Source organism: Carassius auratus, chromosome 25 (genome assembly GCF_003368295.1).
Source record: "Carassius auratus strain Wakin chromosome 25, ASM336829v1, whole genome shotgun sequence".
In the NCBI taxonomy this organism is placed as follows: Eukaryota; Metazoa; Chordata; class Actinopteri; order Cypriniformes; family Cyprinidae; genus Carassius; species Carassius auratus.
In genome coordinates this window covers 3806157-3833094 of record NC_039267.1, presented here as the reverse complement: position 1 = coordinate 3833094, position 26938 = coordinate 3806157, and the positions used below count along the sequence as shown (strand labels likewise).

Here is a 26938-nt window from a genome sequence, read left to right as displayed (position 1 = left end):
CAATCATTAATATTGAAGTATGAATATCAGTCTTATTCCCCAACAAATCTTGATCGAACAGTCGTAAAATAATTAGAATTTAATAAACAAAAAAATGAAATACTGCAAAGCTCTTAAAAAAGGCTCATGCGCAGCAGTCTGGACAGCAAGACCATGATCAAATGCTGAAGTCTCAGATGTTTCTCCTGAGAACAAGACTCCAGTAATCTCATGTGAGTATCTCAACAACCTCAATATGCTCCAGGGTCATTTCTTAGCCCTATTCTATTGCCCAAATTTGCTGTTTTTATCTCTCCTGAAGACTTTAAGAAGAAACATCTGAGATGAAATGGAAACCTTGAGATCTGCATTAAATCCCAGTTATAAACGAGCAACAGTCTGCGCAGTAAAACTGTGCTCCGGGAGAGCGGTGTGTGCGCTTTGTTCTCCTAAATGAGCATCATTGAGTTTCTGGGAAGAAAAACACTCTTCCTAAAGCATCAGTATGCAGAGAACGCCTGAACACACAGAGAATGAGCAGGAGAAAGGAGTGAATGAGGAACCGCTTCAATTCACAGACAAACTTGAGTTAAGGGGGAAAAAAACATCCAAGTTGTAATCAATAATCAATTTTACAGAAATTAGTTTAAGGTAATACTAAGAGGGTGTTTAGAGTGTTTTGGGTTCACTGTTTGTTTAGCAAAATGCAACTAAAAATACTGATATCTGTCTGTAAAAAATGAAACTGAGTGCACTTTTCAAATAAAAATTAAATATTGCAATAGAAATGAACCAGTGCTTTTGACTAGTATCCCATGCTCCTCTCTGGAGGATCATTCTGAGCCCCGTTTATTCAGCTCCTGAGAGGCTGGTGTGATCAGGGTGGTCTTTTGAGATGGAGCCAGAATGCTTGGTTTCTCTGGTGTCCTTCAGCTGAGAGAAACACAAAGCTTCACAGGCTGAACGAGCGCTGGGTGACGGCGTTATGCAATCGGCCGGTGCCCCACTGAAGCCTCAAGCTCTCAGTGTTTTGTGAATGGGAGCGAGAGGGAGGTGCAGGGGGGAGGAGTTGGACTAGGACCATCCAGAGCTGACAGACGGGATCCACGAAACCAGAAAACCTCCACATTACAGAGCAAAACCTGAGAATATACAGGAAACCTGACACTGCAACGTTCTAATGAAAGGTGAGCTTTCTCTTCTTCATGCATCTTCAATCTAATGCATTCTTGTGTGTGCATGACTTTTTGGTTTTTTTAGATAAGTGCATGTTTGTGTAGCTTTATCTCTTTGATTCTATTAAAACTAGTTTGTACTGTTACAAATATTCTTTTCACCTTCAGCACAATTTGACTTCTTTCCCTTCTAAATAACTGATGCTTTTCGTTCGCAAAAATACTTGTTTTATAAATGCATGCAGAATTTGCAATACTGTTGAAAAGTTTGGGTCAGTATGATTTTCAGTAACACTTTAGAATAATGGTCCATTAGTTAATGTTAGTTAATCCATGAACAAACAATGAACAATGCATTACTGTATTTATTAATCTTTGTTAATGTTAGTTAATGGAAATACAGTTATTCATTGTTAGTTCATGCTAATTCACAGTGCATTAACTAATGTTAACAAGCACAACTTTTGATTTGAATATGCATTAGTAAATGTTGAAATTAACATCAACCAAGATTAATAAATGCTGTAGAAGGATTGTTCTTGCTTAGATCATGTTAACTAAAGTAGTTAACTAACATTAACTAATCGACCATTATTCTAAAGTGTTACCAGATTTTTTTTATATATAAGTTATTAATACTATTATTTAATGATGCATTTAATTGCTCAAAAGTGACAGCAAAGATATTTATAATATTACAAAATTATAACACGTAAATGCTGTTGTTTTGAACCTTCTGTTAATGAAAGAATCCTGAAAAATAAAATGTATCACAGTTCCCACAAAATATGATAATCAGCACGTGACACTGAAGACTGGAGAAATTATGCTGAAAAACCAGCTTTGATCACAGGAATAAATTACATTTTAATATATATATACACACAGAACATTTAAAGTGTAAAAATATTTGACAATATAACCGTTTTTCCAGTGTTTTTGATCACATAAACACGTGCGCAAAAGAGACTTCTTTCAAAAACATTCACAAATAAATTCCAAACTTTTAAACAGTAATTATATTCGTCTACAATTATAATTAAACCATTTGTTCATAATTTTTACGATCATGAGATACAACTATTGAAGATGACTAAAAACAGTAACCAGTTGCCTGCAAAGCAATTAGTTCTAAATGTGCAATTAATTATTTTTGCTTTGTATAAAAAGTCTGGTCAGACTGAATGCAGACCCCACGCCTGAGGATTTGCAGCGCTTCATGCACATGTCACATGTGTGATATACAGTGTGAAGATGTTTTGCGGTTCGTTCCTCTGGGAGTTTTCCACTAGCATGTTCAGATTCACAACATGTTATTCTGCTTGTATGATTGAAAATAAACTCATTCATTTCAAATTGCCAATTGGTTGACAGCTGCACCCATTAAATAAAACTTTGTGAATCAGTTCAATAGCTGTGAATCCCAATAATGAGCTGCCAAGCTGAAGGATCTAATGACACACGAGTGTGATTTACGGACGCTTGAGTTTGGCCACACACTGACTGTGGTTTTGGATTATTTGAGGATCTTTCTGCCTGGACGTCCCAGCTTTATGTCAGCAAGTTGAGAGATTTACTGAGCCGGCAGAGATTCTGGCAAACAGCAACTTTTGGCAAGATGCCATTTTTATATTTGTCCTGCAAGTATCTACCTGCATCGAGAGCTTTTCTATTTCTGTCATTCCTCATCCTTCAAAGCGTAATTTGATATCACAGATAGCCCTGAGGACACGTCAGTGCTCTTAGAAAGAGAGTTTGCTCTTTCGTATCTAATGAGAGTTTGAGAAATAACTGAGCTCATATTGAGACACGTTTGGTTGCAGGCTAATCTTGTGAGTTTTGAGATCTCCTTTGAATCTCTAATGATCATATGTCAGAGATTAGCAGGGTCTTTTTGAGATGTTAAGAGACTTGGTGTCTAAAAAAGTACATGCATTTGTTGGAGATATTGTTGAGACATTACTTTGGTATCTTTGAGAAAGCGGAGCACAGTTTGAGATATTTGTAGATCTCCTTTGAAACTGATATATGTGTGATTTTAGCAGGGTTTTTCCCTCAGATACAGTACATCCGAGAAGCAGGAGAATTCATCAGTTTGCATTACAATTGGTGTCTTGGAGAAACTGTTGAGATGATAACGAGATCTATGTGCAATTGCTCTTTTCTTTTGCTGTTTTTGAGAAATCTGAGAACTGTCTGAGACATTTTTGAGATCTCTTTTGAAATGTGAGATTAACAGGGTTTCCTTTCTGAGCAGAAAAACATCTGAAAAACAGTGGATCTAAGGAGGTCGGTTTGCATCTCATTGGTGTCTGGGAGAAACAGCTGTGATGTTAAAGAGACCTTTGTGGAATTCTTCTCTCCTTTGGAATCTGGGAGAAATCTGAGAACTGTCTGAGATATTTTTAGATCTCTTTTGTAACTCTAGAGATGACACATAATATTATCTGGGGGGTTGCTCTTGAAGGAGAAACATCTGAGAGGTGGGAAAATTGATCAGGTCTGCTTGCATTCTGTTGTCGAGAAGAAACAGCTGAGATATTAAATGGATATTTGGGGAATTCTTAGAATCTGTGTGAAATTGGAGAACTTTTTGAGATTTTTAAAGATCCCTTTTGTGACTCTAAAGAGGATGTATGTGATTAGCAGGGTTTTCCTCGATTTTCCCTTTAGGAGAAACATCTAAGAAGCAGGAGAATTCAGCAAGTATATTTGCATTACATTGTCTAGAAACAAATGAGATATTAGAAATCTTTCTGCAGTCCCTCTTTTCTTTTTTGTCTCTCTGAAAAATCTGCAGTTTGAGACATTTTAAGGTTTTTTTTTTTCCTTTAAAGAAATCTGAGAAGTTGGAGACTTGAGCAGGTCAGTTTGCATCTCACTGGTGTCTAGGAGAGACAGTTGAGATGTTAAGGACATCTATATGCAGTTTCTCTTTTCTCTTCGTATCTTTGAAAAATCTGAGGACAGTTTGAAACATTTTGAGATCTCTTTTAAAACTCCGGACATGTGTGGGTTTGTCAGAGCCTATTCCATTTACTCTCCATTAAACCTTGTATTTTTGATTAAAAAGTTAGTCTAGTGAGAACAGACTGAGAAGCAGAAAACTCGAGTAGAAAATATCTTTGGTAATGTGGAAAAAGATACTTTAAATGTACAGTTTGGTATCATAGGCAAATCGTAGCACAGATTGGATGCTTTTGAGATCCATTCTGAAAGACCTGAGATCGCACCAAGAACACATTATGAGAAGCAAGTTATTTAAGCATCTAATAACTAGATCTCTTTTGTGTTTTTTTTAATTCTTGGGGTAAACAGCACACAGAAGCTCAGCTCTGTAAGACGAACTTGTGATCTCATCTCTGGCCTTGTGAAAACTGCAGTAAACTGTGATCAAACCGCCGCCATCTTTTTTAAACAAATGGCCTTCAATCCCAGAAGTCTGTTCTAGCTCATGCTTCCAGCTCTTCATTCCTTCAGGTGTCTTGTTAATGCAAGAGTCTATTTTTACCAGCCTGGTAATGCTTTTCACTCACAACTGTGACAGTAGAGGCGCTGTGCTGTTTCTGGACGAGAGAAAGAGCACTTTCTCAAGGCCTCTGGCTCTGCGGGACATCCACTATGCTTGTTGTTTGAAAGCTCAAGTATGTGGAACAGACGTCTGTCCCTCGAGGGACGGAGACAGGGAGACCTGTTAACTCTGGACCCCTGGAGCCTTGATGCAGGGTTATGATCCAACACCAGAGTTGTTTAAAATTCTGTGAGAATTTGCTTAAAATCAAAAAAAATCAAAATTAGGGCTGTGGAAAAAAAATGATTGCATCGCAGATTCTCTCTCAGACAGGCCTACATACTTTATAAACAGCCACACTCTGCTTGCTTCCAGTTCCTTACAAACATTTCAACCTAAAATTATCGTTCATAAATTTCGAAAAGTTTAAAGTGGATCACAAGGGTGTTTACATTAATCTTGTGTCATTCTGAGCCGAGGTGTGACTCATGACTCAACTGGACACACAAGTTCTGTTCTTCATTAGCATTTGATTATGAAGTTAAAAACTAGATTAGAGCGCCATCTGCTGTAAAGATTTAGCTCAGATAAGAGTGAATCGCAATGCATTCAGAATCAATCCACGAATCGCGATGCATCGAATTTATCCCAGCCCTAACAAAAAATTTATTTAAAACAAAAATAATAACATGTCCCTTGCTTCTTAAAAAAAAAAAATTAAATTAAGGTTATAGGAAGCCATTGGCGGGGTTTCCATCCAAAGTTGCACATTTTACTTGTGCGCAAAATTGGAATGTCGCAACTTGAAAAATGGTGTGTTCCACGGTTGAAATAAAATGTTTAGTAATGTTTATTTTGTGCTTTACTTGAACTAAGGCACTATTGCGATCTGTCACGACACATTAAATAGCCACAAAAGTGTTTTATTTTTAGTAATAGTGTTTGTTTGAATTTCGCAAAAAAAATTACAATTTGAAAGGTGAGAGTCTTGTCTGGTCTGTCGGCACGCTGTCCGTTTTCTATTTAATGTGCGATGCATTTTTCACTGCGTGAGAACATGATTTGTAGTGTAACAGCGGCATTGTTTGTCGGGGATAGCAACAGTAGCTAAAAGTGGGTGGGTCTTTGCAAAAGGTCAATTCTACAGAAATACTTTGACGATAGATTTTGCTCATGTCACTTTGAACATTTCAGATGCTGTGAAATGAGATCAGTCTGTTGATTAGTCAGGTTTTGGCATCCCATAGCGCAAAGATGTGACTTTGTAATGCGAATGGAGGAATTTATTCGGCGAATAAGTTAACCATGTCTCATTATCGACATTAACCCTTTTTCACACAAGTCTAAAACCACCTCAAGTGAGCATAAAACTTTTCTTTTTCAAAATTCGGCATTTCCATGACTCGTTTCTGATGCGATACTCAAAATGTGCAGTAAAACAGGGTAATGGAAACATAGCTATTGTGTCGATTAACTCTTTACTGAATTTTCTGGCTTTCTGTGTTTTTGCCGTTTTATGGTTGGAGACGCTATTGCACTTTTTCTGAAAGAGTACTGAATCTCCGGATTGAAACATGGTGAAGAAGAAGCAGAAACAAGAGTTTGCATATGTAAGCAGATGCATATGAAAAATTTCTCGATCTTCAAGCATGCTGGCAGCGAATGGCAACTAAAAAGAAAAGATGCTGGTGGAAAAAGGGTTCAATGATGTGACCTATTCCTTTAATGTCTTTGACTTGGTCTTGATTGTGAAGGGGCCACTGAAAGCACAGATGAGTCCGACCCGTTAATTCAAGCTGACAGATATGAACTCAATGAGTGAGTCTTCTGTTTCGCACACAGAGCGAATCCTTTCCCACAATGCTAGTGTGATCTGTTACTATCGTGACGTACAACAGACAGGATGTAGTCACCAGCATTGCACTAGAACAGGGATGGCTCACACAGAAATGAGTTCTGTCATCATTTCATCATTACGAACCTTCAAATCAAACCTGTATGAAAAAAAGTCAAAATTTCAGTCAAATGTACAGTACTGGATGCCTGTTATTATTTATTTTAAAAATAATAAATGCACTGTAAGTCGCTTTGGATAAAAGCATCTGCTAAATGCAAAAATGTAAATAAAATAGTAGCAAACTTGTCCTAAGTGATTTTTAACATGCTGCTATGCAGATTTTTGAAGCATTCAAGTGTTGCTACGCAGTTGCTTTGTGGTTGTTAAGTCCTACGTGTTTTTAATATTATGCTATATAACATTAAGCATTTTAAGTGTTTTATTGCATACCGCTATGCAGTTCCTAAGACGTTGCAATGTGGTTGCTAAAATATCCTGAGAGTTAATATATTGCTATACAGTTGCAAAAGCAGTCAGTGTGTATTTTATATGTATTTTATTTTGTTGCAATGCAGTTGCTAGGGCATTATAGTGTTCCAAGTGTTATTTAACACGGTGCTACAGTATGTGGTTGCAAAAGCAAGTGTTTTTTGTTTTGTGTGTGTGATGCTATGCAGTTGCTAATGTTTATTTTGTTTTGCATGTTACTATTTGGTTGTTTGGGTACTTTGAGTACTGACCAGTGGTAACTAAGAGATGTTCCATGTATTTTTTTAAGTTTAGTGAAGTACATCTGCCATTTTATATCACTGTGAGTTTTTCACATGCTGTTTTTGCCATCTGATTTGAAATGAATCATAACAGATCAATTGTTATGTTATGGAAGCATATGGGTAGCAATATTCAATTTGGATGTAATATGTAAAATGACAACGCATTTCTGTATTTACATTTACATTTTCCATTACATTTGTGCAACGTTTGGTGCAAAATGAAAATGAAATTACATAATTTTCATTTACCATTTCATACACCAGGTTTAATATGTGAAATTGGTATTCATTTTACATATTAAAACTGGTGTATGAAATGGTGAATGAAAATTATCTAATTTAATTTTCATTTTGCACCAAACGTTGCACAAATGTAATGGAAAATGTAAATGTTAATACAGAAATGCATTGCTATTTTACATATTGCATTGTCATTTTGCATATTACATCCCAAATTGAATATTGCTACCCATTTGCTTCCATATTATGTGGCTTCTGAATGCAACAGTTACAAATGTTATGGCAAAACATGCAATAATATGTCAGGAATCCACCGCATTCACACAAACATACAGTCTTCTGCTGGCTTTTGTGCTCAGACTGGTTTACAAGCTGCATTTATGAAAGGATCGGGTCTGAATGGGTGTGTCCAGGTTTCATTTCTTTACGCTTTATAAGAAAAAAAAAAGACATTCTGTTTTAATGTGAATGAAAACACAGTTTCTCTATCTGTCTTCTGATTGAGAGACTTTCACTTAAAAGACAGAATTAAATTAATTACACAGTACATTGATTCATTAACCAAACAATGAGTGCTGCTATTGACCTAACAGCGATTCATTTTTTTGTTTTCAAACAGAAGAGAAGGAGATGATGGACCCGTCTAACGGGCTGAACCGGCCGCTGGAGATTGTCCCAAACACGGAGGTGAAGATGAAGGACAGAGGACAGTGGAGCAACAAGCTGGAGTTTGTCCTGTCGGTGGCCGGAGAGATCATCGGACTGGGAAACGTGTGGCGCTTCCCGTATCTCTGCTACAAGAACGGTGGAGGTGAGGAGATGCAGAACTACCATGGTACTGATCATTATACATGTCCAAAACATGCTATCAATATGATACCACGTTCAAAAAGCCATGGTATACCATGTTACAGCTCCTAAATAACAAGGTATGACAATGGTAAATCACAGTTTAACATAATATTAACATGAACATGTCCATAAACCTCAATTACAGAAATGCAGAAATGGTGCTACTATGGTATTTTGGAAATTTAACATGGTATTCTGGAAAATGAAATGGTACATGAACTGGTACAATGGTATATAAAGAAGTAACAGTCTAATATAATTTGATGTCATTATTGTACCATGACACTTGGCCCAAGAAAACATGGTTTAATTGTAACATGCAAAAAAGGTGATTTACCATCGTACATATCAGAAATCAGGCAATTACCATGGTACATGTCCAGAAAAAACAACAACAACACATGTGTCTAAAAAAGCATGGTGTCACAATAGTATATATTATAAAAATCATGGCTTTATCATAGTACATGTCAAGAAACATGTTATTTACATAGCACATGTTTTACATGGATACATGTACAAAAAAACTAAGTATTATCATGGAACATGTCCAAATGCATGGTATTACCATGGTACATATGCAAAATATGGTATGTCCATGGTACATGAATAAAAAACAAGATTTTATTATGGTACATGTACAAAAACATGGCATGACCATGGTGCATGTTATTACCCTGGTATGTCTAGAAAAACCCAAAGTATAATCATGGTACATGTTCAAAAATATAATATTACCATGATAAGTGTACAAAAGCATGATATTATCATGGTGCATATCCAAACAATATGGTGTTACCAGATTAAATGTCCAAAAAATCATGGTATATGTCCACAGTATTAGTATGGTATTAGTATGGCACATGCTCAAAAATATACAATTTCCTTATTTTATGTAATAAAAAATAAAAATAATAATATTGCATTAATATAGAATATGTCAAAAAAAAAAAAAAAAGTCTGATCATGGTACATCTCCAAACAGTTTGAATCAGTTAAAGTTGTTGTTAAAAGGTTCAAATGTAAAACGCTGTTATATATTTTCATATATAAAGACCCAGTTAACACTGTAAAAGGTTTTAAATATAAATATGTGTAAAATGTAATTTGCAAAATATTTAAATTCTGTCATTAGATCATTGATTTTTAGTCAATTATTTTTCATTATACTTACTAATGAATCTATTAAAATTAGTTTATTTTGTGGTTTGTAATCAATTAATTGCTTTTTAGTCCATTTTTATTGATTTTGATCTTATTTTAATGTAATCAAATGTATTTATAGTTATTTTAATCTTGTTTTTCTCTAAACATTTCCATATACCCCCCCAGCACTCCCTTGCGCCCCCCGTGGGGTCTCCGGACCCCAGTTTGTAAACCCTTGGCTTAGAGGATCCATCTGGGCAGCAAAAGTTGAGGATTTAATAAGGATCAACACAGATAGTGAATGTGTTTAGCGTTTGCCAGGTGTTTGTGAAACTGGCCTTATGAAAGCGTTACCAGTTCAGAAGGTGAAAGGTCACAGCTGTTGTTTGATCAACCCGTAGCGTGTGTCCATACAGAGACGTTTGGGCCTTTGGAAACATTTCTTGCGTTTGCTGAATGTTTCTCCTGAGAAACAGACTTCAGTAATCTCACACATTTCTCCCCTTGAGCCTCAAACTGATTCTCCTTCTGTATGACTTACGTCTTTATCCTCTTCCAGGTGCATTTTTCATCCCCTACCTGATCTTCCTCTTCACCTGCGGTATTCCCGTGTTTTTCCTGGAGATCTCTCTGGGTCAGTTCACCAGCGAGGGAGGAATCACATGCTGGAGGAAGATCAGCCCGCTGTTTGAAGGTGAAGCAACGAGATGTTGGTTCCTTGGATCTTTAAATGTGTAGCATGAAAAATTAGAAACCAGTATGACAAGAGCAGTTTGTGTGTTATATAAGTGCACAGGAACCAGAGGGTACAAAAACGATGTTTAACTCAGTGGTGCTATTATTATTATTATTTGTGGAATAAAACAGAAATTGTGATTTTTGACCTGTTCCACTTCAGAAGTTCGGGCCCTTTAAATAAAAATAGTACAACAATATTGTTTTGAAATAATGTTAAATAAATATTTTATTTATTTATTAAATAATCTGAATAGCCCAATGTTTTGTGCGAGATCAGTGTTATTTTATTATTGTTTAATATTCATTAATATTTTAAAATTGCTTTCCTTTTTATATTTTAGTTAGACACTTTTGTCATTTTTATTATATTATTTTTTTTTTGACTTTTTAATATTTCTAAATAGCTTTAATTTATTTGTATTTATTTTTTGGTATTTGCGATACTTAACCTGATTTATTTTGATTAGGTGCCATGGTATCATGTCTAATTTTTGTAATTTTTTAATTAAAACATTACTTTTTATCTAACATTTCTTATGGTATTTTCTTTTTACCAAATTTCCATTTTTAATCCTTTTTTTCAGTCTACAAGAACAACATATATCCATAGTTCTATTTATAAATGAATGAATGAATGAATGAATGAATGAATCAATGAATGAATGAATGAATGAATGAAATTGTGGTAATAATGAAGTGACGTCATTTGGCACAGTTGGATTGTCTCTCCGTTTGTCACAAGCTGTTGTTCTGTCTGTAACTGCAGGCATTGGTTACGCCACTCAGGTCATCGTGGCTCTGCTCAACTTCTACTATATAATAGTTCTGGCCTGGGGAATATTTTACCTGTCCTTCTCCTTCACCTGGAACCTGCCGTGGGCCTCCTGCAACAACACCTGGAACACAGGTGAGCTTCACATCACATCCACACACCTGTAGCTTTATGTGCTTCTGGATTATCACTGGTGCATAAGGCTCAGTGGTTTTTACTGTATATAATCCAGGGATTCCTGCTGTTTTTTAGATGCTTGTGTGGAATTCCAAAGACGAAATGTATCCAATGACCAAAGTTACCTTGATAACGCAACATCACCTGTCATTGAGTTTTGGGAGTAAGTTTCATTATATCTTCCTGTCTATCTTTTAGTTCCAGATACAGTAAATCAAGCATAAACCAGATAAATGCCTACATTTATGCCACATACACAAACCTGAAAGTTCTCCAGCTGACCAAGTGCAAGTGGATTGAAGAAGGCTGCAGCTGATGTGTTATTTCTGTCTCTCTGTAGACGCAGAGTTCTGCGGATCTCGTCTGGGATTGAGGAGATAGGAACGCTGCACTGGGATCTGGTTCTCTGTCTGTTGTTGGCCTGGGTTCTCTGCTATTTCTGCATCTGGAAAGGCGTCAAATCCACCGGCAAGGTACGTGAGTTAAGACCTGGGGTGCGTTTCCCAAAACCATAGTTGCTTACTAAGTTAGCAACTCTGTTGGTTGCAATGCAATTTCCCATTGCCGACCAACTAAGGAGGTAACAGGTTAGCAACTATGGTTTTGGGAAACGCACCCCTGATGGTTTCTTTCTAGTTTTAGTTCGTTCAAATTATACATCAGATTCAATTAACAATTTCATTTGCAATTTGCATTTAGTAGAGATCATGCAAATGCTATATTCATTAGCAAAAATGAAAAAATATTTTAATAAGTATAAATAAAAACAAAATATCCGTTCAAAAAAATATATAAAAATCATTAGGATATTAAGTAAAGATCATCTTCCATGAAGATATTTTGTAAATTTCCTACCGTAATATATATCCCAAAAATATTTTTATTAGTAATATGCACTGCTAATAATTAATTTGGACAAATTTAAAGGTGATTTTCTCAATATTTAGTTTTTTTTTTTGCTCCCTCAGATTCCAGATTTTCAAATAGTTGTATCTTGGCCAAATATTGTCCTCCTAACAAACCAGACATCAATAGAAGATTTCCATTGCTGTTTAAATATTTTTGCTGTATAAACTGTATTTAAAAAACATTAAAAATGAATGACCCATATGATTTTTGTTGTCCAGGGTCACAAATGTGAAAATTATAATATTATAAAATAACAGTGATTTTTTACATTTATTAAATATGTGTTAAATTGTGTATACATTTTATTTGCTGTCATGATAAATATCCAAACATATGTTGTCCTTTAGCTTCCCGCTGTGTTCCTGTCACTCAACAGGTGGTGTACTTCACTGCGACCTTCCCGTATTTGATGCTGTTGATTTTACTGATCAGAGGGGTCACACTGCCCGGAGCATCCCGTGGGATCCAGTTCTATCTTTATCCCGACCTGGGACGGTTAGCCGACCCGCAGGTATTATACATAATTAACTTTTCATCTAATGCAGTTATGACTTGAAAATTCTTCTTGTCATGACTAGAAAGAGACATTCTGAACTAGCAAAAGTTAGTCTAGGATTTCGTTTTTGGTAATTCCTCTGGACATTAACAAACTGTTTTCTTTTAAAAACACTGTGCCTCCAGTCGAAAGGTCACGTGATTTGTCTACCCAGGTGCTTTAGTCGAGGCCCGGAGCAGGACACCCAGCAGGGAAACATTGTTTTCTGTACTTCTTTGATAGCGTCCATCTGTGCGTTTGACCTTTGGTCCGACTTTCACATCTGTGTCACTAGAAGAGCCCACAAACCCACGTGATATCTGAGAACAGGCCACGGCACGGCCACCCAGATGCATCCCAGCATTCCTTAACATCAGCTTAAAACATCTCCTTGCCTACATCTCTGTCTAGCGACAATAGCATTTTTGGTTGGATTCGACAGATAGCATTGGTTGTGTTCGCATGGTTTCATCTTATAGCAGTATTCAAGTGATGCTCATAAAAAAAATCTAATTGGGTTTACATGAAGAGCTAATCAAGGTTTGACATTTCTGGATGGATTTTAGAGAGGAAATTAGTTGTGTTGAAGTTATTTCATCTTAGCAGTATAAGAATGAGGCCAATTCAATAAATCTTAGGGTTTAGGCAAATAGGTGAAGTTTGGTATTTTTGGTTAGATTTGAGAGATGGCATTGGTTGTGTTGATGTTGTTTCATCTTAGAAGTATTAAAATTAGGCCAGTTCAACTAAATCTTAAGGGTTTACATGAGAAGCTGGACCAAGTTTGGGATTTTGGGTAGTTTTTGAGAGATGACATTGAATTTGTTTACAATATTTTATCTTCAAAGTATAAAAATGAGGCCAATTCAATAAAATCATTGGGTTTTGCAAACACCAGTGTTGTGCTAGTTACTAAGAAATAGTAACTAGTTACAGTTACTAGTTACTTAATTCAAGAAGTAACTTAATTACTTTGTTGATTACTTACACCAAAAAATAATGCATTACTGTTAAAAGTAACTTTTTAGTAACTTTTAAAAAAAACTTTCTTTAATGTTCCCATTAATGCACTTTTATGTGTTATGGTCTATACAAACACAAAGTAAAACAGAAAGTAATTTTTAAACACTATTTTGATTGAGTCAGACCAGCACAAACTGAATATTGTATATCACAAGAGTTATTGATAACACGTTACTGCCCGACACTGGACAACACTCTTAGAAAAAAAAGGGTTCATTGGGGTTCTATATAGAACCATTGGGTTCTTTACTCAACTCCAAAGAACCTTTTATGCTAAAAAGGTTCTATAATGACAAGAAAGAACCCATTTGGCACAAAGGTTCTTTAGGCTATTATTCATTCATATATTACATTATACTGCAACATCTTGTATTTGTAATTAAATTAGGCCTATTGTTTGCAATAACTTAACATCACATTTTAATCATGCTGATTTTTGGAGAAAAACTGAAATGGCACTCTTTGTGTGTTATCGATTAACTACATAAAATTATATAAATATATACATTTTCTAATCCCCATATCTTGAATTTTGTGATCATTCATTCAAATGCATTTGAATACACTGAATAATGCAGTGAAAGAACTGTACTCAAAATGAATACGCATTCAAATGATTCACGCTCCGAACTCGCAAGCTGATTATAATGATTCGTGATCCCACTCCGAACTCCGAAACTGACTCAAATGATTCGCGATCCCCGATCCGAACTCCGGAACTGACTCAAAAGATTCGCGAATCCGCTCCGAACTACCGATCTGATTAAAATTATTCACGATCCGAACTCCCGAACTGACTCAAATGATTCACGCTCCGAACTCCAAAACTGACTCAAATGATTCGCGATCCCGCTCCGAACTCCGGAACTGACTCAAAAGATTCGCGAATCCGCTCCGAACTACCGATCTGATTAAAATGATTCACGATCCGATCTCCCGAACTGACTCAAATGATTCACGCTCCGAACTGCCAAACTGACTCAAATGATTCGCGAACCCGCTCCGAACTCCCAAACTGACTCAAATGATTCACGATCCCCAAACTGACTCAAATGATTCGCGATCCCGCTCCGAACTCCCGAAATGACTCAAATGATTTGCAAACCCGCTCCAAACTCCCGAACTGATTAAAATGATTCCCGCTCCGAACTCCCAAACTGACTCAAATGATTCGCGATCCCCAAACTGACTCAAATGATTCGCGAACCCGCTCCGAATTCCCGAACTGACTCAAATGATTTGCGAACCCGCTCCGAACTCCCGAACTGATTCGCGATCCCTAAACTGACTCAAATGATTCGCGATCCTGCTCCGAACTCCCAAACTGACTCAAATGATTCGCGAACCCGCTCCGAACTCCCGAACTCATTAAAATGATTCACGCTACGAACTGACTCAAATGATTCACGCTCTGAACTGCCAAACTGGAGGAGCCCATCATTTGAAGGGACCAGGTGAGCAGATCACTCTCTCACTATTTGATTGCTCTAGTCTTTATCCACTCATCATCATCATCCACCAATCAGAACACACGAGAACTCTTTGACCACAGCTGCTGTGCTTCAAAAGCTCTTGCAGCAGCTCAACACTGGTTTTCTCTGAGGTGGTCGGATCACATCAGATTGTGGTTAATCTTGCAGATCATGACTTATATCTACTCTTCCTCTCCCTGCAGTGTGGTAATATAAAGATTCCTCCTTTGAACTCCCACCTCTTCCGTGGGTTTTATTGTTCTGGGTCTGAATTTGGGCTCCTGGGGTCTCAAAAAAGAAACATATTCAATCTCCAAGGTGAACGTTATGACAACAACAGTGTTGTGCTAGTTACTAAGAAATAGTAACTAGTTACAGTTACTAGTTACTTAATTCAAAAAGTAACTTAATTACTTTGTTGATTACTTACACCAAAAAGTAATGCATTACTGTTAAAATGCATTACTGTTTTTTAAAGAACTTTCTTCAATGTTCCCATTAATGCACTTTTATGCATTATGGTCTATACAAACACAAAGTAAAACAGACAGTAATTTTTAAACACTATTTTGATTAAGTCAGACCAGCACAAACTGAATATTGTATATCACAAGGATTTCTGAAATAAATAACAAAACACCTGAATAATATATTCAGAATCAAAAACTAAAATGGCTTCTGCATCATAAAAGCTGATGTGTTGAGCCCTTAAAAATGTTCCTTTCACAGCTTAAGTATGAAAGCTATCAACAATGAACAACATAACACAAAACATTTTGAGATAAATAAATGAAAGCAATCTGAATTATTCAGAATCAATTTTGCGAAAGTGCGTGTGCAGATTATGAATTTGTGGGTACAGATTAAAAAACCGAGGGTACGGTTTACAAAATCTGAGCACACGGATTGGAAATTCGTCGGCTAGGATAGGACATTCGAACCAGAAAGACACAGCTTACATTTGACTAAAAGGTTTTTGTCTAAATGCTCAAATAAAGTGAAATAATGAGCATATTTCCACTTTGAGAAACTCGTGTTGCTCTCGCCTTGACTCGCCATGACTGCCGCACATACTTGAATAAACGGAAACATGTCCACAGTGACTACGTTTACAAGCTGTTAAAATTCGGGCTATGGTCGGGTTTTTAAAAACGGGGATATGAGCATATCCGGGTTTTTGCTGGTGTTTACATGGCCGTGCGCGACCAGGTTATTGCTAATATCCCGGTTTTGAACGGGTTATTGGCTGCATGTAAACGTAGTCAGTGTGTCTTCGTGTTTACAGAGGTTGGCATCCACCAATCCTACAATGCGTCGCTGCTGCAAACAGGTTAGGCTGCACTTCAATTAAAATTAATTAATTTTTAAGAAAGTACCACATGGTAACGTAACGGAGTTAATTTATTTAAAAAGTAATGCGTTACAGTATTAGTTACTGTCAAAAGTAACTGTTACTGCCCAACACTGGGCAAACAGCCATGCCAAGTTTGGCAATCAAGATTAGATTTAATTGTTGGCTATGGTGACTAATATAAGTATAAACTGAATATATAAGTATAAACTGAGGACTATTCAACAAAATCTTACGGGTTTAATAAAACATAGATATTTAGCATTTTTGGTTGTATTTCAGAGATAACATTGGCTGTGTTAACGTTTCATCTTATAAGTATATAAATGACGCCAATTCAACAAAATATAATGGGTTTAAGTGAATCGCTAGAAAAGTTTGGCACTTTTGGTTATATTTGAGAAATGGCTTTGGTTGTGTTGATGTTATTTCATCTTAGAAGTTTCATAAGGAGGCCAATTTAACAAAATCTTAAGGATTCACATGAACAGGTAGACATATTTAGTCATTTTTGGTTGGATTTAAGCAACAGCAATTGCTGTTTTTTTCATCTCTTGATCTTAGATATAAAAAAGGCAAATTAATCAGATAACAAGGTAAACAGTTGGACAAGATTGGTCAAATTAATCTAATACAGTTTTCTATAAAAAAGCAACATAAATTGACATTCATAACCCATTTTAATCCTTTAAAGGTTGGATTTGTGAGATAATGAATGATGTTTTGACATCTCTTGGACATCTCTTAGTCTTAAATGGATACACATTAGACCAAAATAGATTAAACCTTTAGTTAGAAAAGCAGAGTTGGCCAAGGTTAACTGTTGATCTTAAACTTTTTCAAAACTTGACTGTCATGGGTAAGATTCTTTAAAATCAGTGTGAATCAGGCGTAACTCATTTTAATTTGTATAGTTTTGTAGGGTATTCAACAATATTTCATGTTAGATTCAGCCTTAAAGAAAGAAGCATAATAATTCTCTTTTTGGTCAGTATGGACATTGTGGTTAATTTTGGAGATAACCATTGCTGTGTTGATGTCATTTCATCTAAGAAGTATAAAATGAGGCCAATTCAACAGAATACTGTGGGTTTATGTGAACAGCCATATAAACTTTGTGAAATCAAATTGATCTAAGGCTCCAACAACGTAAGCATTATGGTTCAGATTCTTTAAAATCAATGTGAGTCGACATTCATATTAATCGACATTATATTAACACTCATTTTAATTCTGCAAAGTTTAATTTTGAAATCCTTTGGTCTTTGATGTGTAAAAATGACGCCATGATTCATGAACCCTTCAGCAAGAAAAGTAAATGGTCGGTCAAAGTTAGTCAAATGAGTGATCTAAGGTTTGAAAAATGTAAGCATCATGGGTCAAATCTCACGTCTTGCTTCGGACATCAGTGGTGTTTTTAGCACAGTTCTAGACCTCAGGTGATAAATGTGAGGTTTTAAGGGAAGTGTGAGGAATTTTCCCAATGGAAAAACACAGTTTCTTCTTCACATAGTCCTGGCTACAGAGTTGAAGCGATCAAACACATGATTTTCACTTGCTAAAAGACAAAACGCTGAAGGATCCAAGCATTATCTAGAGACCAATCACTCCTTTGAAAAATAAGCAGTACTTTTTATATGACAGAGGTCCTGTACAGCATATTTGTGTCACATTTTAGCATTTTTCTGTCATAAACGCTTTAATGCATCCACATCGCCCTTGGCAGCACAAGAACAACCTGACTTACAAAAGATCAATGTGTGAGTGTTTGATTGACAGGCTAACAGGAAAACCACAGTCAGCATGTTTTTTTCCCAGATCATGTCTAAACCAGTTTCAGGCATTTAAGACTAATAAACAAGGGGTTACACAAGCTCTAGGAATCCTACAACAGCTCTAGTCTTTCATCTCATCTATTCAAGCTTGTTACCTGAATCCAAATTAGTTAGTTAAAGCTGCTAAAGACATCACAGGTAATTCCTGTCACTCAATATTTGACACGTTCCGCTGTAGTGTACATTGTGTTTGTGATATTAGATGTCACAAAACAGCTAATAAAACAAATAAAAACGAAACAATATCATATGAATCCAAAGAAGCTATAGAGCACAAATGTGATTTTAAAAAAACTTTTAAAACCTGTAAGAAATGGATGAATTAGAAAGAAAATGTTTTTTCTCTATTTATTTGACTGCACATCAGTATGTTACAGCTGTGATGGTATTTTAAAAGCCAAAATGTATTTTTCTGTATTCAGGTGTGGATGGACGCAGGCACGCAGATCTTCTTCTCATATGCTATATGTTTAGGTTGCCTTACTGCACTCGGAAGCTACAATAAATACAACAACAACTGCTACAGGTGAGAAAATGGTCAAAAACATCAGCGTCCATCATGAGACAAACTGTGAAATGTGTCTTTACAGACATTTAATAATAGCAATCCAATGTATATCATATATTCTTTTGTTGTCTTGGCCTATTGGTTAGAGAATGGGACTTGTAACCCAAAGGTTGCAGGTTTGAGTCTCAGTACTGGCATGGATTTAGGTGGGTCTTATTTACTATGATAATGAGTCAATATAAAAAGTTTTTGAGTCTTTTTAGAAGTGGCATAAATGCAATCCAATAATTGATCCTAAGCATATATTAAGCAGCTGAATAAAAACACAGAAAAGGAATAAAACCCACGTGTGAATCTTTGGGTGTAAGTAACAATGGTTCACTGACTACACTAATTTAAATCTCTAGATTGTTGAGAACTGTGTTTGATTCACTAAAAAGATTTGACTCTTTAGAATCATTTGGTTCCAATATCTTTTTTTAAAGAACCAGTTCTGAATAAGAGCTAGTTTTTGGTACTGTAGAAAATATGTTGTGTTGAAATAGTTTTTTTTCTTCTTCTTCTTTTTATTCCCCCCACAAGTCCCTCATCAGACCGTATTATGACGTAATGAGGGAAGAAAGGAAACTTGTTTGTCTTATTGTTTCTCGTTGCTCCTCTGAATTTCATTCTATTGCCACATGCCATTGTTTTCTATTAGACTAAACATCTCAAAGAGATTCTCATTTTCCAGCGAGTACATAAAGTCCTAAACTTGAGAAATGTGTGGTTTCATACTTTGAAATCCAAACACCAAGTCTTCAATGGCACTTTTTCCTAACATAAGCTTTTTCTTGGTGTTGGTCTGTTTTCAGGGATTCTTTGGCTTTGTGTTTCCTGAACAGCGGAACCAGTTTTGTCGCTGGTTTTGCCATCTTCTCGATTCTCGGCTTCATGTCTTATGAACAGAACGTCCCAATTTCAGAAGTGGCCGAGTCTGGTGGGTGCAGCTTCACCAGTCACCAAATTTTATATACAGTAATATCCAGAATTTATAAAAAATAAAAGAAAAAATATATTATACAGTAAAAATTTTTACATGAAAAAATATTATTTTATAAAATTTTATATGTATAATGCATTTACACACACAACATGATTTATGTAATATCTTTGTAATACATTAAATTTGACGATTGTATTACATTTTATATAAATACATGTATACATTGCAATTTTGAATTATACATTTTGTGCTCTACATTGTAAAAAAAGCTTTTTTTGTAAACAAAACAAATATTATTGTAATAAATGCTATTTTTGTTTTTTCCACTTCAAATTTTTTGTTTTATTCAATGTGTTACTTGCTGTTTCTTTCTAATTGTTTGTGAAATTTTATAGCAATGTTTCTACACCATTTTGTATTTCAGTGTCATAGAGGAAGATATCTGATTAAGGTCATGTGACCAAAATGTTGTTATTAAACATTTTTGATACTTCTTGCATACTTTGATACTTTCCTTTAGTGTAGTAAACCATAAACATTTCCAGCCAGGTATTTTTAGATAATTGACCCTCAGCTCACAAACACAATGTAATCTCTGTCTGTCCCAGTGCACATACTGTATTTGTATGTATGTATGACCCATTTTTTCTTTTAATATGTCAAGGTCTGTTTAATCAGATTTGTTCTCTAAATGACATTCTAAATTGATTTTTCAGACAATACACTTGTTTTTTTGGGCTCCATGTGATGCACATTTGCCTTAAACCAAACATATTAAAGAGAATTTGAGTTTCACATTTTGAGTTTCTTAACTTTTCTAATGCTGCTATTATGTTTTCTGCATGGTCTCTTTCAGGTCCTGGTTTGGCGTTCATTGCATATCCGCGGGCAGTGTCCATGATGCCCATCTCTCCGCTGTGGGCCTGTTTCTTTTTCATCATGATTGTACTTCTGGGGTTGGACAGTCAGGTATGAATCTTCACTGTTTTTTGTGCTTTATTGTTTTTTTTTACAGGGCCCTAAGATTTCCATGATATTCTTTTACTGTTTTTAATTGAATGTCACATAATTTTGCAAAGGCATTATTACAGCAATATACTTCTCAGTGTACCAATGGTAATAACAAAGAACTATTAAGATTAACAAATACAATTTTGGGACATGGAATACATAGGGCCCTACATTTCAACATTTTATTCTGTGCATAATCCTGAATCATGATTTGAAAATGTTTGCATACAGTGTAATATCAATCCCCAAACTGACAAATAATGACCCAAGTGTCTAGTAAAAAATCAGTAAGTCAGAAGATGTGGTTTGTTCTTTTGCTCTAGTTCGTGTGTGTGGAGAGTCTGGTCACGGCTATGGTGGACATGTACCCCGCTTTCTTCCGGCAGAAGAACCGCAGAGAGCTGCTCATCCTCGCCGTGGCCGTCGTGTCCTTCCTCGTGGGACTCATTATGCTCACAGAGGTACTGGACCAACTCCTCTGACTCTCATCATTTTATCCTTTGATTTATATAATTGCCAGATTAATAGATGGTCTCCGTCTGTCTGTCAGGGTGGAATGTATGTCTTCCAGCTGTTTGATTACTACGCAGCCAGTGGGATGTGTTTGCTATTCGTAGCTATTTTTGAGACCGTCTGCATCGCTTGGATATACGGTGAGACTCTTGTTATATTGCCATGCTGTTCAGAGCCTGTGCATTTGGTGCAGGAAGCAAGAAAATGCACATTAAATTATATAAATGATAAAATATTTAAATGCAAATTTGAAAAGTTTTGAAATGGTATCATCTGTCACATTTGATATTTTTGGTAATTTCCTTGCTTTTCTTTGTTGCTTCTCAGGTGCTAATCGGTTTTATGACAATATTGAGGACATGATTGGTTACCGTCCCGGCCCGTATATTAAATACTGCTGGCTCTTCTTCACCCCAGCCACATGTTTTGTGAGTCATTTACCTTCTAGACCGTATTTACCTTTAAAGATTAGTAAATTTAAAGTTTTTTTGTAACCTTAAATAACTTAACTAAACATCTTTAGATTCTCCTATAAGTTTATTTTAATTTTTATGCATAAATTTTTATAAATCATTTTTAAATGCCACAGAACTTAGAGCAACTTTTGTGAGGTAAATGCATTAAGATGCATCAAGTACCGAGTTCTTGGGATTTATAGTGACATCTACTGGTGTGGATGCATCACGATGCAACTTCAAAAGAATTTGGTTGCTGATGCATTTGTAGAAACTCTCCCTTTCTAAAGATTTGAATTCACTTTAGTTTTACGATCAGACGCTCTAATCTTGTTTCCTGTGCTGCTTGTCTTAACAGGGTACGTTTGCGTTCTCCCTGATCAAATACACTCCTCTGAAGTATAATAATGAGTATGTGTACCCGTGGTGGGGTTACGCTCTCGGCTGGCTGCTGGCGCTCTCTTCTATGGTTTGCATCCCGCTGTGGGTTGTTTCTAAACTGAGCATGGCCAAAGGTTCACTGAGAGAGGTGAGTGTGACGAAACAAAAGAAATAGCATGCTTAAAAAACATACTTTTATCATTTGTGCATATGATGCACAAATATGCAAACTATTGGCATTGGCTAAGTAGTACGTTATTCCAAACCTTTCTGCTTTTCCTCCTCAGCGGATCCACGAGCTCATCACGCCCTCACCAGACCTCCCCAAAACCAGACGAGAGCAGGAGAAACTTCAGGCCATCTTTGCAGCCGACGGCGACACTCTTCGCCAGCGAGGTGGTCCGACCAAAGATGGGTACTTCCCCGTCAGCGAGAAGGAGTCGCACTGTTAGCTCAGCCGTCCCGTGATGGACCACTGTATGTTTCCCTGAGGGTGGTGCTTCTAAACCTTCCCATGATACCTCACACAGTACTGGCAGCCAAATAAGCATTACGAAATAATCCACCTCTCCTCGGTCTGTCTGAGAGGGGATTTGAAGAGCTTCATGCTTGTTCTCATTGACCAGAGCACACAGAAACACAGTTTGTGTCAATATTATAGCAGAATGTAGTCACTTATTTTAAATGTGATGTTGAGAGAAAGCTTAGGGTTAGCTGGTGCTACTTCTAATTTATGTCTTAACTAAGCTTAACTAAGTGCAGACCCGTGCACGCTCAAATTTCATTGGATAAGCATTACGGGCAGGATTTTTCATGCACTGGTCAGTTTTGAGATTTTGGGCTGTGTGGCTTTCCATAATATGTTTCTGAGTAATGGAAAGAAAGCATCTAAAATACACTTTGAAGTTTTTATTGCATTTTATCTATTGGCATCTGAGCATTTACATTTTTAAAGACCATTTTTAAGGCCATTTTCTCAAAATGAGATTTTACTCCACTTACAGTAAGTAGTATGTACTTACACCAAGCTTAACAGTTTTAGTCATATTTATATTCTGAGGGTTTTTATAGAGGGGTTTGTTCACACGTCATTCGGTTGATTTTTCTAAAAACATGGTGACTTTTTTGTTTTCTTTTTTTGTCTAAATAAATATTTTCTGATAAAAAGAGAAGAAAAAAAAACCCTCTGTAGTATATGGACCTGAGTATATAGTTGATTCACCTGGGGTGTCTGGCCTTAAATTAAATATGGTCTGATTAGCGTGAGTATTTTTGGTTTCAGTGTGGATTTTGTGTTATCTTGTGCTTCTAGGATATATAAAATTCTGCTCTCAATAATATTGACACAAAAGTTGAACTTCTGCGGACTAAACTTGGCCAAATATGAGCATTTGCGGTAGATTCAGAAAGATTGAAGTGAATCATCCAAAGCCTCTTGGATCTTAAAATGATGGGGTGAAGGGTTGGATCTGCATAAGAATTGATATTAACTAATAGCACACTCGGAAGTATTTTTTCATCATTTATTCACCCTCATGTCATTCCAAACCTGTATTTCTTAAGCTTTATTTCTTCAGTGAAACATGAAAACACCCCGGTCAGTGTTTTTATTGTAAGCAAAAGGGCAGTTTGGATGTCTTATTTTAATTTATCTTATTTTATCTTAGATCCAGGCTGTAAGCATGTCTTGAACACTGGGTTGAACTTTTTTTGTTTGTTTATAATCGGAGAGATGCTGTTACAAATTATTTAAACCGACTACAGATTTGACGGGAATAACGAATAATAAAGAAGATAGCAGTACAAGAACAAACATAATGTAAGTAATCATTTGAACTATTTCCAAATAATTACCATATTTGTAGGTCAAAACACAAACACTTACTCTTAATATTATGTCTAATATGACTAAGTTACGTTAAATGGCTTTGTTAAAGTTTCTTGTCTCTCACATTCAATTAAGTTACGAAGTAGCATTTAACTTTAGATTAATTATCTAAACTGCATAGGTTTTTTTCCATTCAAAGCGGACGAATTTGACAAGAAACTAGAATATTTTGCATGATCGCTGCATATTACTTACATTTCTATTATTAAACAGTTCTCACTTATTAAATGTTTGCGGCCTTATATCTTATCTCCAGCTTGTGAACCGTTAAAATGCAAATGAACCGCTGCGCGTGAATTCATGTTCCGCTTCTGTGAACGGTAAGCCCCGCCTTCTTTGATTTGATTGGCCATCGCAAACATTTTGACGTTGACGAGCGTTGTTAGACCACTGAAGCGGATAATCCATATATATTTTTTTCAAAGTAAAGTAAATTATATATATATATATATATACGAGTTTGGAATGACATGAGTCATCAAATAATAATTAACCTACTTTTTTATTATTATTATTATTATTAATTAATTATTTTCCCCTTCAAACCCTTTGCCCAGCAGATAATAGAGTAGAAAACCATCAAGTTGATGTTGGAAATAGAATCTGGAGTGTCTTTTAGGACTGTTTCAGTTCAAACAATCATTGCATCTGCTTTCTAAGGAAGCAAATTAGTTTTTTTTTTTTTTTTTTAAGTATCCATGTGGATGTGCATCATAAATACAGCAAAGCCTGGGGTTTTATACTCTTATAAACTATCTTTATAAGTTATAAATGCCTATGAAGGTTTTAGACTAAAGCCTATAGATCTGATAGTATTACATACAGGAATCAGGAGGAGTACAATGGTACTGTTTTGAGCTGATGTGAAACAATTTACAGTGTTACACAGTGTCATTCATCATTTTTGTGCACTTGTTTAAGAATATTTTAGGATACTCAATCATTGTATCTCATGATTTTGTATTTTTATTGTGGAACTTTATTAAAGCTGCGTACAATTGTCTTGTAGAATCTAATGTTTAACGAATGTGAATGAAATTTTAACATCTACACAACTCAATCAGATTGCATATTGAGGACCAATCAGATGTATTTCTTTTTCTTTGTTTTCACTGTTTCAAGATGTATATGAAGTGTTGGAAGTGTCCTGTGAAAGCAGACCACCAGCAGTCTTTGTGTATATAACCTGTACAGAACGGTTTGGGTTTTACAACTTTGTAAATTGATCCAGATATACTGTATTACTCATGTAAAATACATCAGTAAAAAGAAGCAACTATTATGCACCTGTTCGAGAAATCTATTGTAATTGGAGACAGACATATTAAACTTTTTTTAATTATTTGCACACAAGAAACAAAATTCACAAAATTGCACAAAAAAATTGCTGATGCATTAAATTAGCTGCAACAAAAGCCTAAATATTTTTGTCAATTTTGTTAACCTCCCTTTTTTTTTTTTTTTTTTTGCTATTAAAGCCTTTTGAAAACTTGACATGCCTTCTAAACTAATAATGTAAATGCATACGTGTATCTCTGATGAAAATTAAAATTACATGCTAACACACTGCTTTTTTTCCAAAATGAAACATTTGCATGAACATGAACTTATAAGACCCAAAAAGGAGCAAAAACATAATAAGTCTTAAATATGAGACAATATCAGTGATAAATTAGGTAAATAATGTAATGTAAATGTGCATGAAAAGCAAAATATGCTTCAGTGGTTTTCATCAGTCTAAGATTTCTTACATTAAAATTGTTCTGTATTTAATTGTAGGCTACGCTTCTCATGTAAGTGTTTTTGAATTAAAAGTAAATTAATAATAATGTAAAACCATTTCTCTGGTGAGAATATTGCAACCCTAAATGGGATGCATGCTTTTTATATTGCATGATTATTTTAAATATATATATATATATATATATATATATATATATATATATATATATATATATATATATATATATATATATTACATATTTATCTTAACACACAACTCTTTCAAAGAGCAAAAACAATATATAGAGGATACATATAATAATATATCAACAAAAAAGAAGCTAATTAAAGCGTAATATGACATTTACGGATATTTTAAAATATTTGAATGATTTATAGTTTTACTTTAGGTAAACTTAATAGCCTATATTTAAAACAGAGCATTTTTAATCGCACGGGTTAAAAAAAATAATACAGTAGAATATAGTTTACTTCTATATGTTTGGTTTTATTAAGTGTCTTTTTATTGGTCACTTTTCCAAGACCCCCGGCGTCCAGCAGCCAATGAAATCGTTGCAGCGCTGCTGAGCGCCTCGCGAGGGCGCCATAGCCCCTCCCCGCTGCGGAACCGGTCAGTGTTTACGGAAGTGACGCCTGACGAGACGTGTCATTTTCCGCACAGGGATCTAGGAAAGAAGAACAAATCATGAAACTCGGTCGAGAAACGCGCTTATAGATGATATATGTCATAAATACAATCTCGACTGTGACGATCAGCATGATTATGGCAATGCGTGTGACGCACAGCAGCGCGAGACGCGTTTATTGATGTGTGTGCAGCATCGAGGGTTTGTTTACGTGTCTCGCGCTGGAACCGAAGGCTCCCGTCGCTTTAATTGATTGATTAATCATTCGTTAGAGTTAAAATAGTGTGTAATTCGAGTGAAGATGTCGCCCAGCAGCCCCGAGGCGGTGAAGAAGCTCGTGGAGAACATGCAGGCGGATCTGCGCTCTCTGTCCATGGAGTGCAAGAAGAAATTCCCTCCAGTCAAAGAGGTACAGACGCGTTTATACACGGAGTACATATAACGTTATACTACAATCTCAACATCTCATTATGAGATAACAACCATCAAAGTTTGATTTCTAC

At 35.7% G+C, this 26938-nt stretch overlaps 2 protein-coding genes across 8 annotated transcripts in view; both read left to right on the top strand.

Annotated features, from left to right (window-relative positions):
• The first annotated feature begins 929 nt into the window (after positions 1 to 929).
• Positions 930 to 25350, top strand: LOC113043004 (sodium- and chloride-dependent GABA transporter 2-like). Its single transcript, XM_026202086.1, has 15 exons — positions 930 to 1166; positions 8135 to 8326; positions 10073 to 10207; positions 11018 to 11158; positions 11276 to 11363; positions 11541 to 11673; positions 12486 to 12620; positions 18748 to 18851; positions 19688 to 19812; positions 20675 to 20787; positions 21153 to 21290; positions 21380 to 21482; positions 21670 to 21770; positions 22156 to 22326; positions 22466 to 25350. Exons 1-15 carry the CDS (start codon positions 1160 to 1162, stop codon positions 22628 to 22630), a joined length of 1851 nt encoding a protein of 616 aa, XP_026057871.1. The 5' UTR covers positions 930 to 1159; the 3' UTR covers positions 22631 to 25350.
• Positions 25351 to 26422: 1072 nt separating this feature from the next.
• Positions 26423 to 26938, top strand: part of LOC113042997 (protein MON2 homolog) — a 33419-nt gene continuing 32903 nt past the window's right edge. For 6 of the 7 annotated variants that reach the window (XM_026202070.1, XM_026202069.1, XM_026202068.1 and 3 more), the window contains exon 1: positions 26423 to 26844. In XM_026202070.1, the coding sequence (XP_026057855.1) occupies positions 26737 to 26844 (108 nt within the window). In that variant the 5' untranslated portion in view covers positions 26423 to 26736. The remainder of the gene's footprint in view (positions 26845 to 26938) is intronic. The other variant, XM_026202071.1, reaches the window with a different exon arrangement.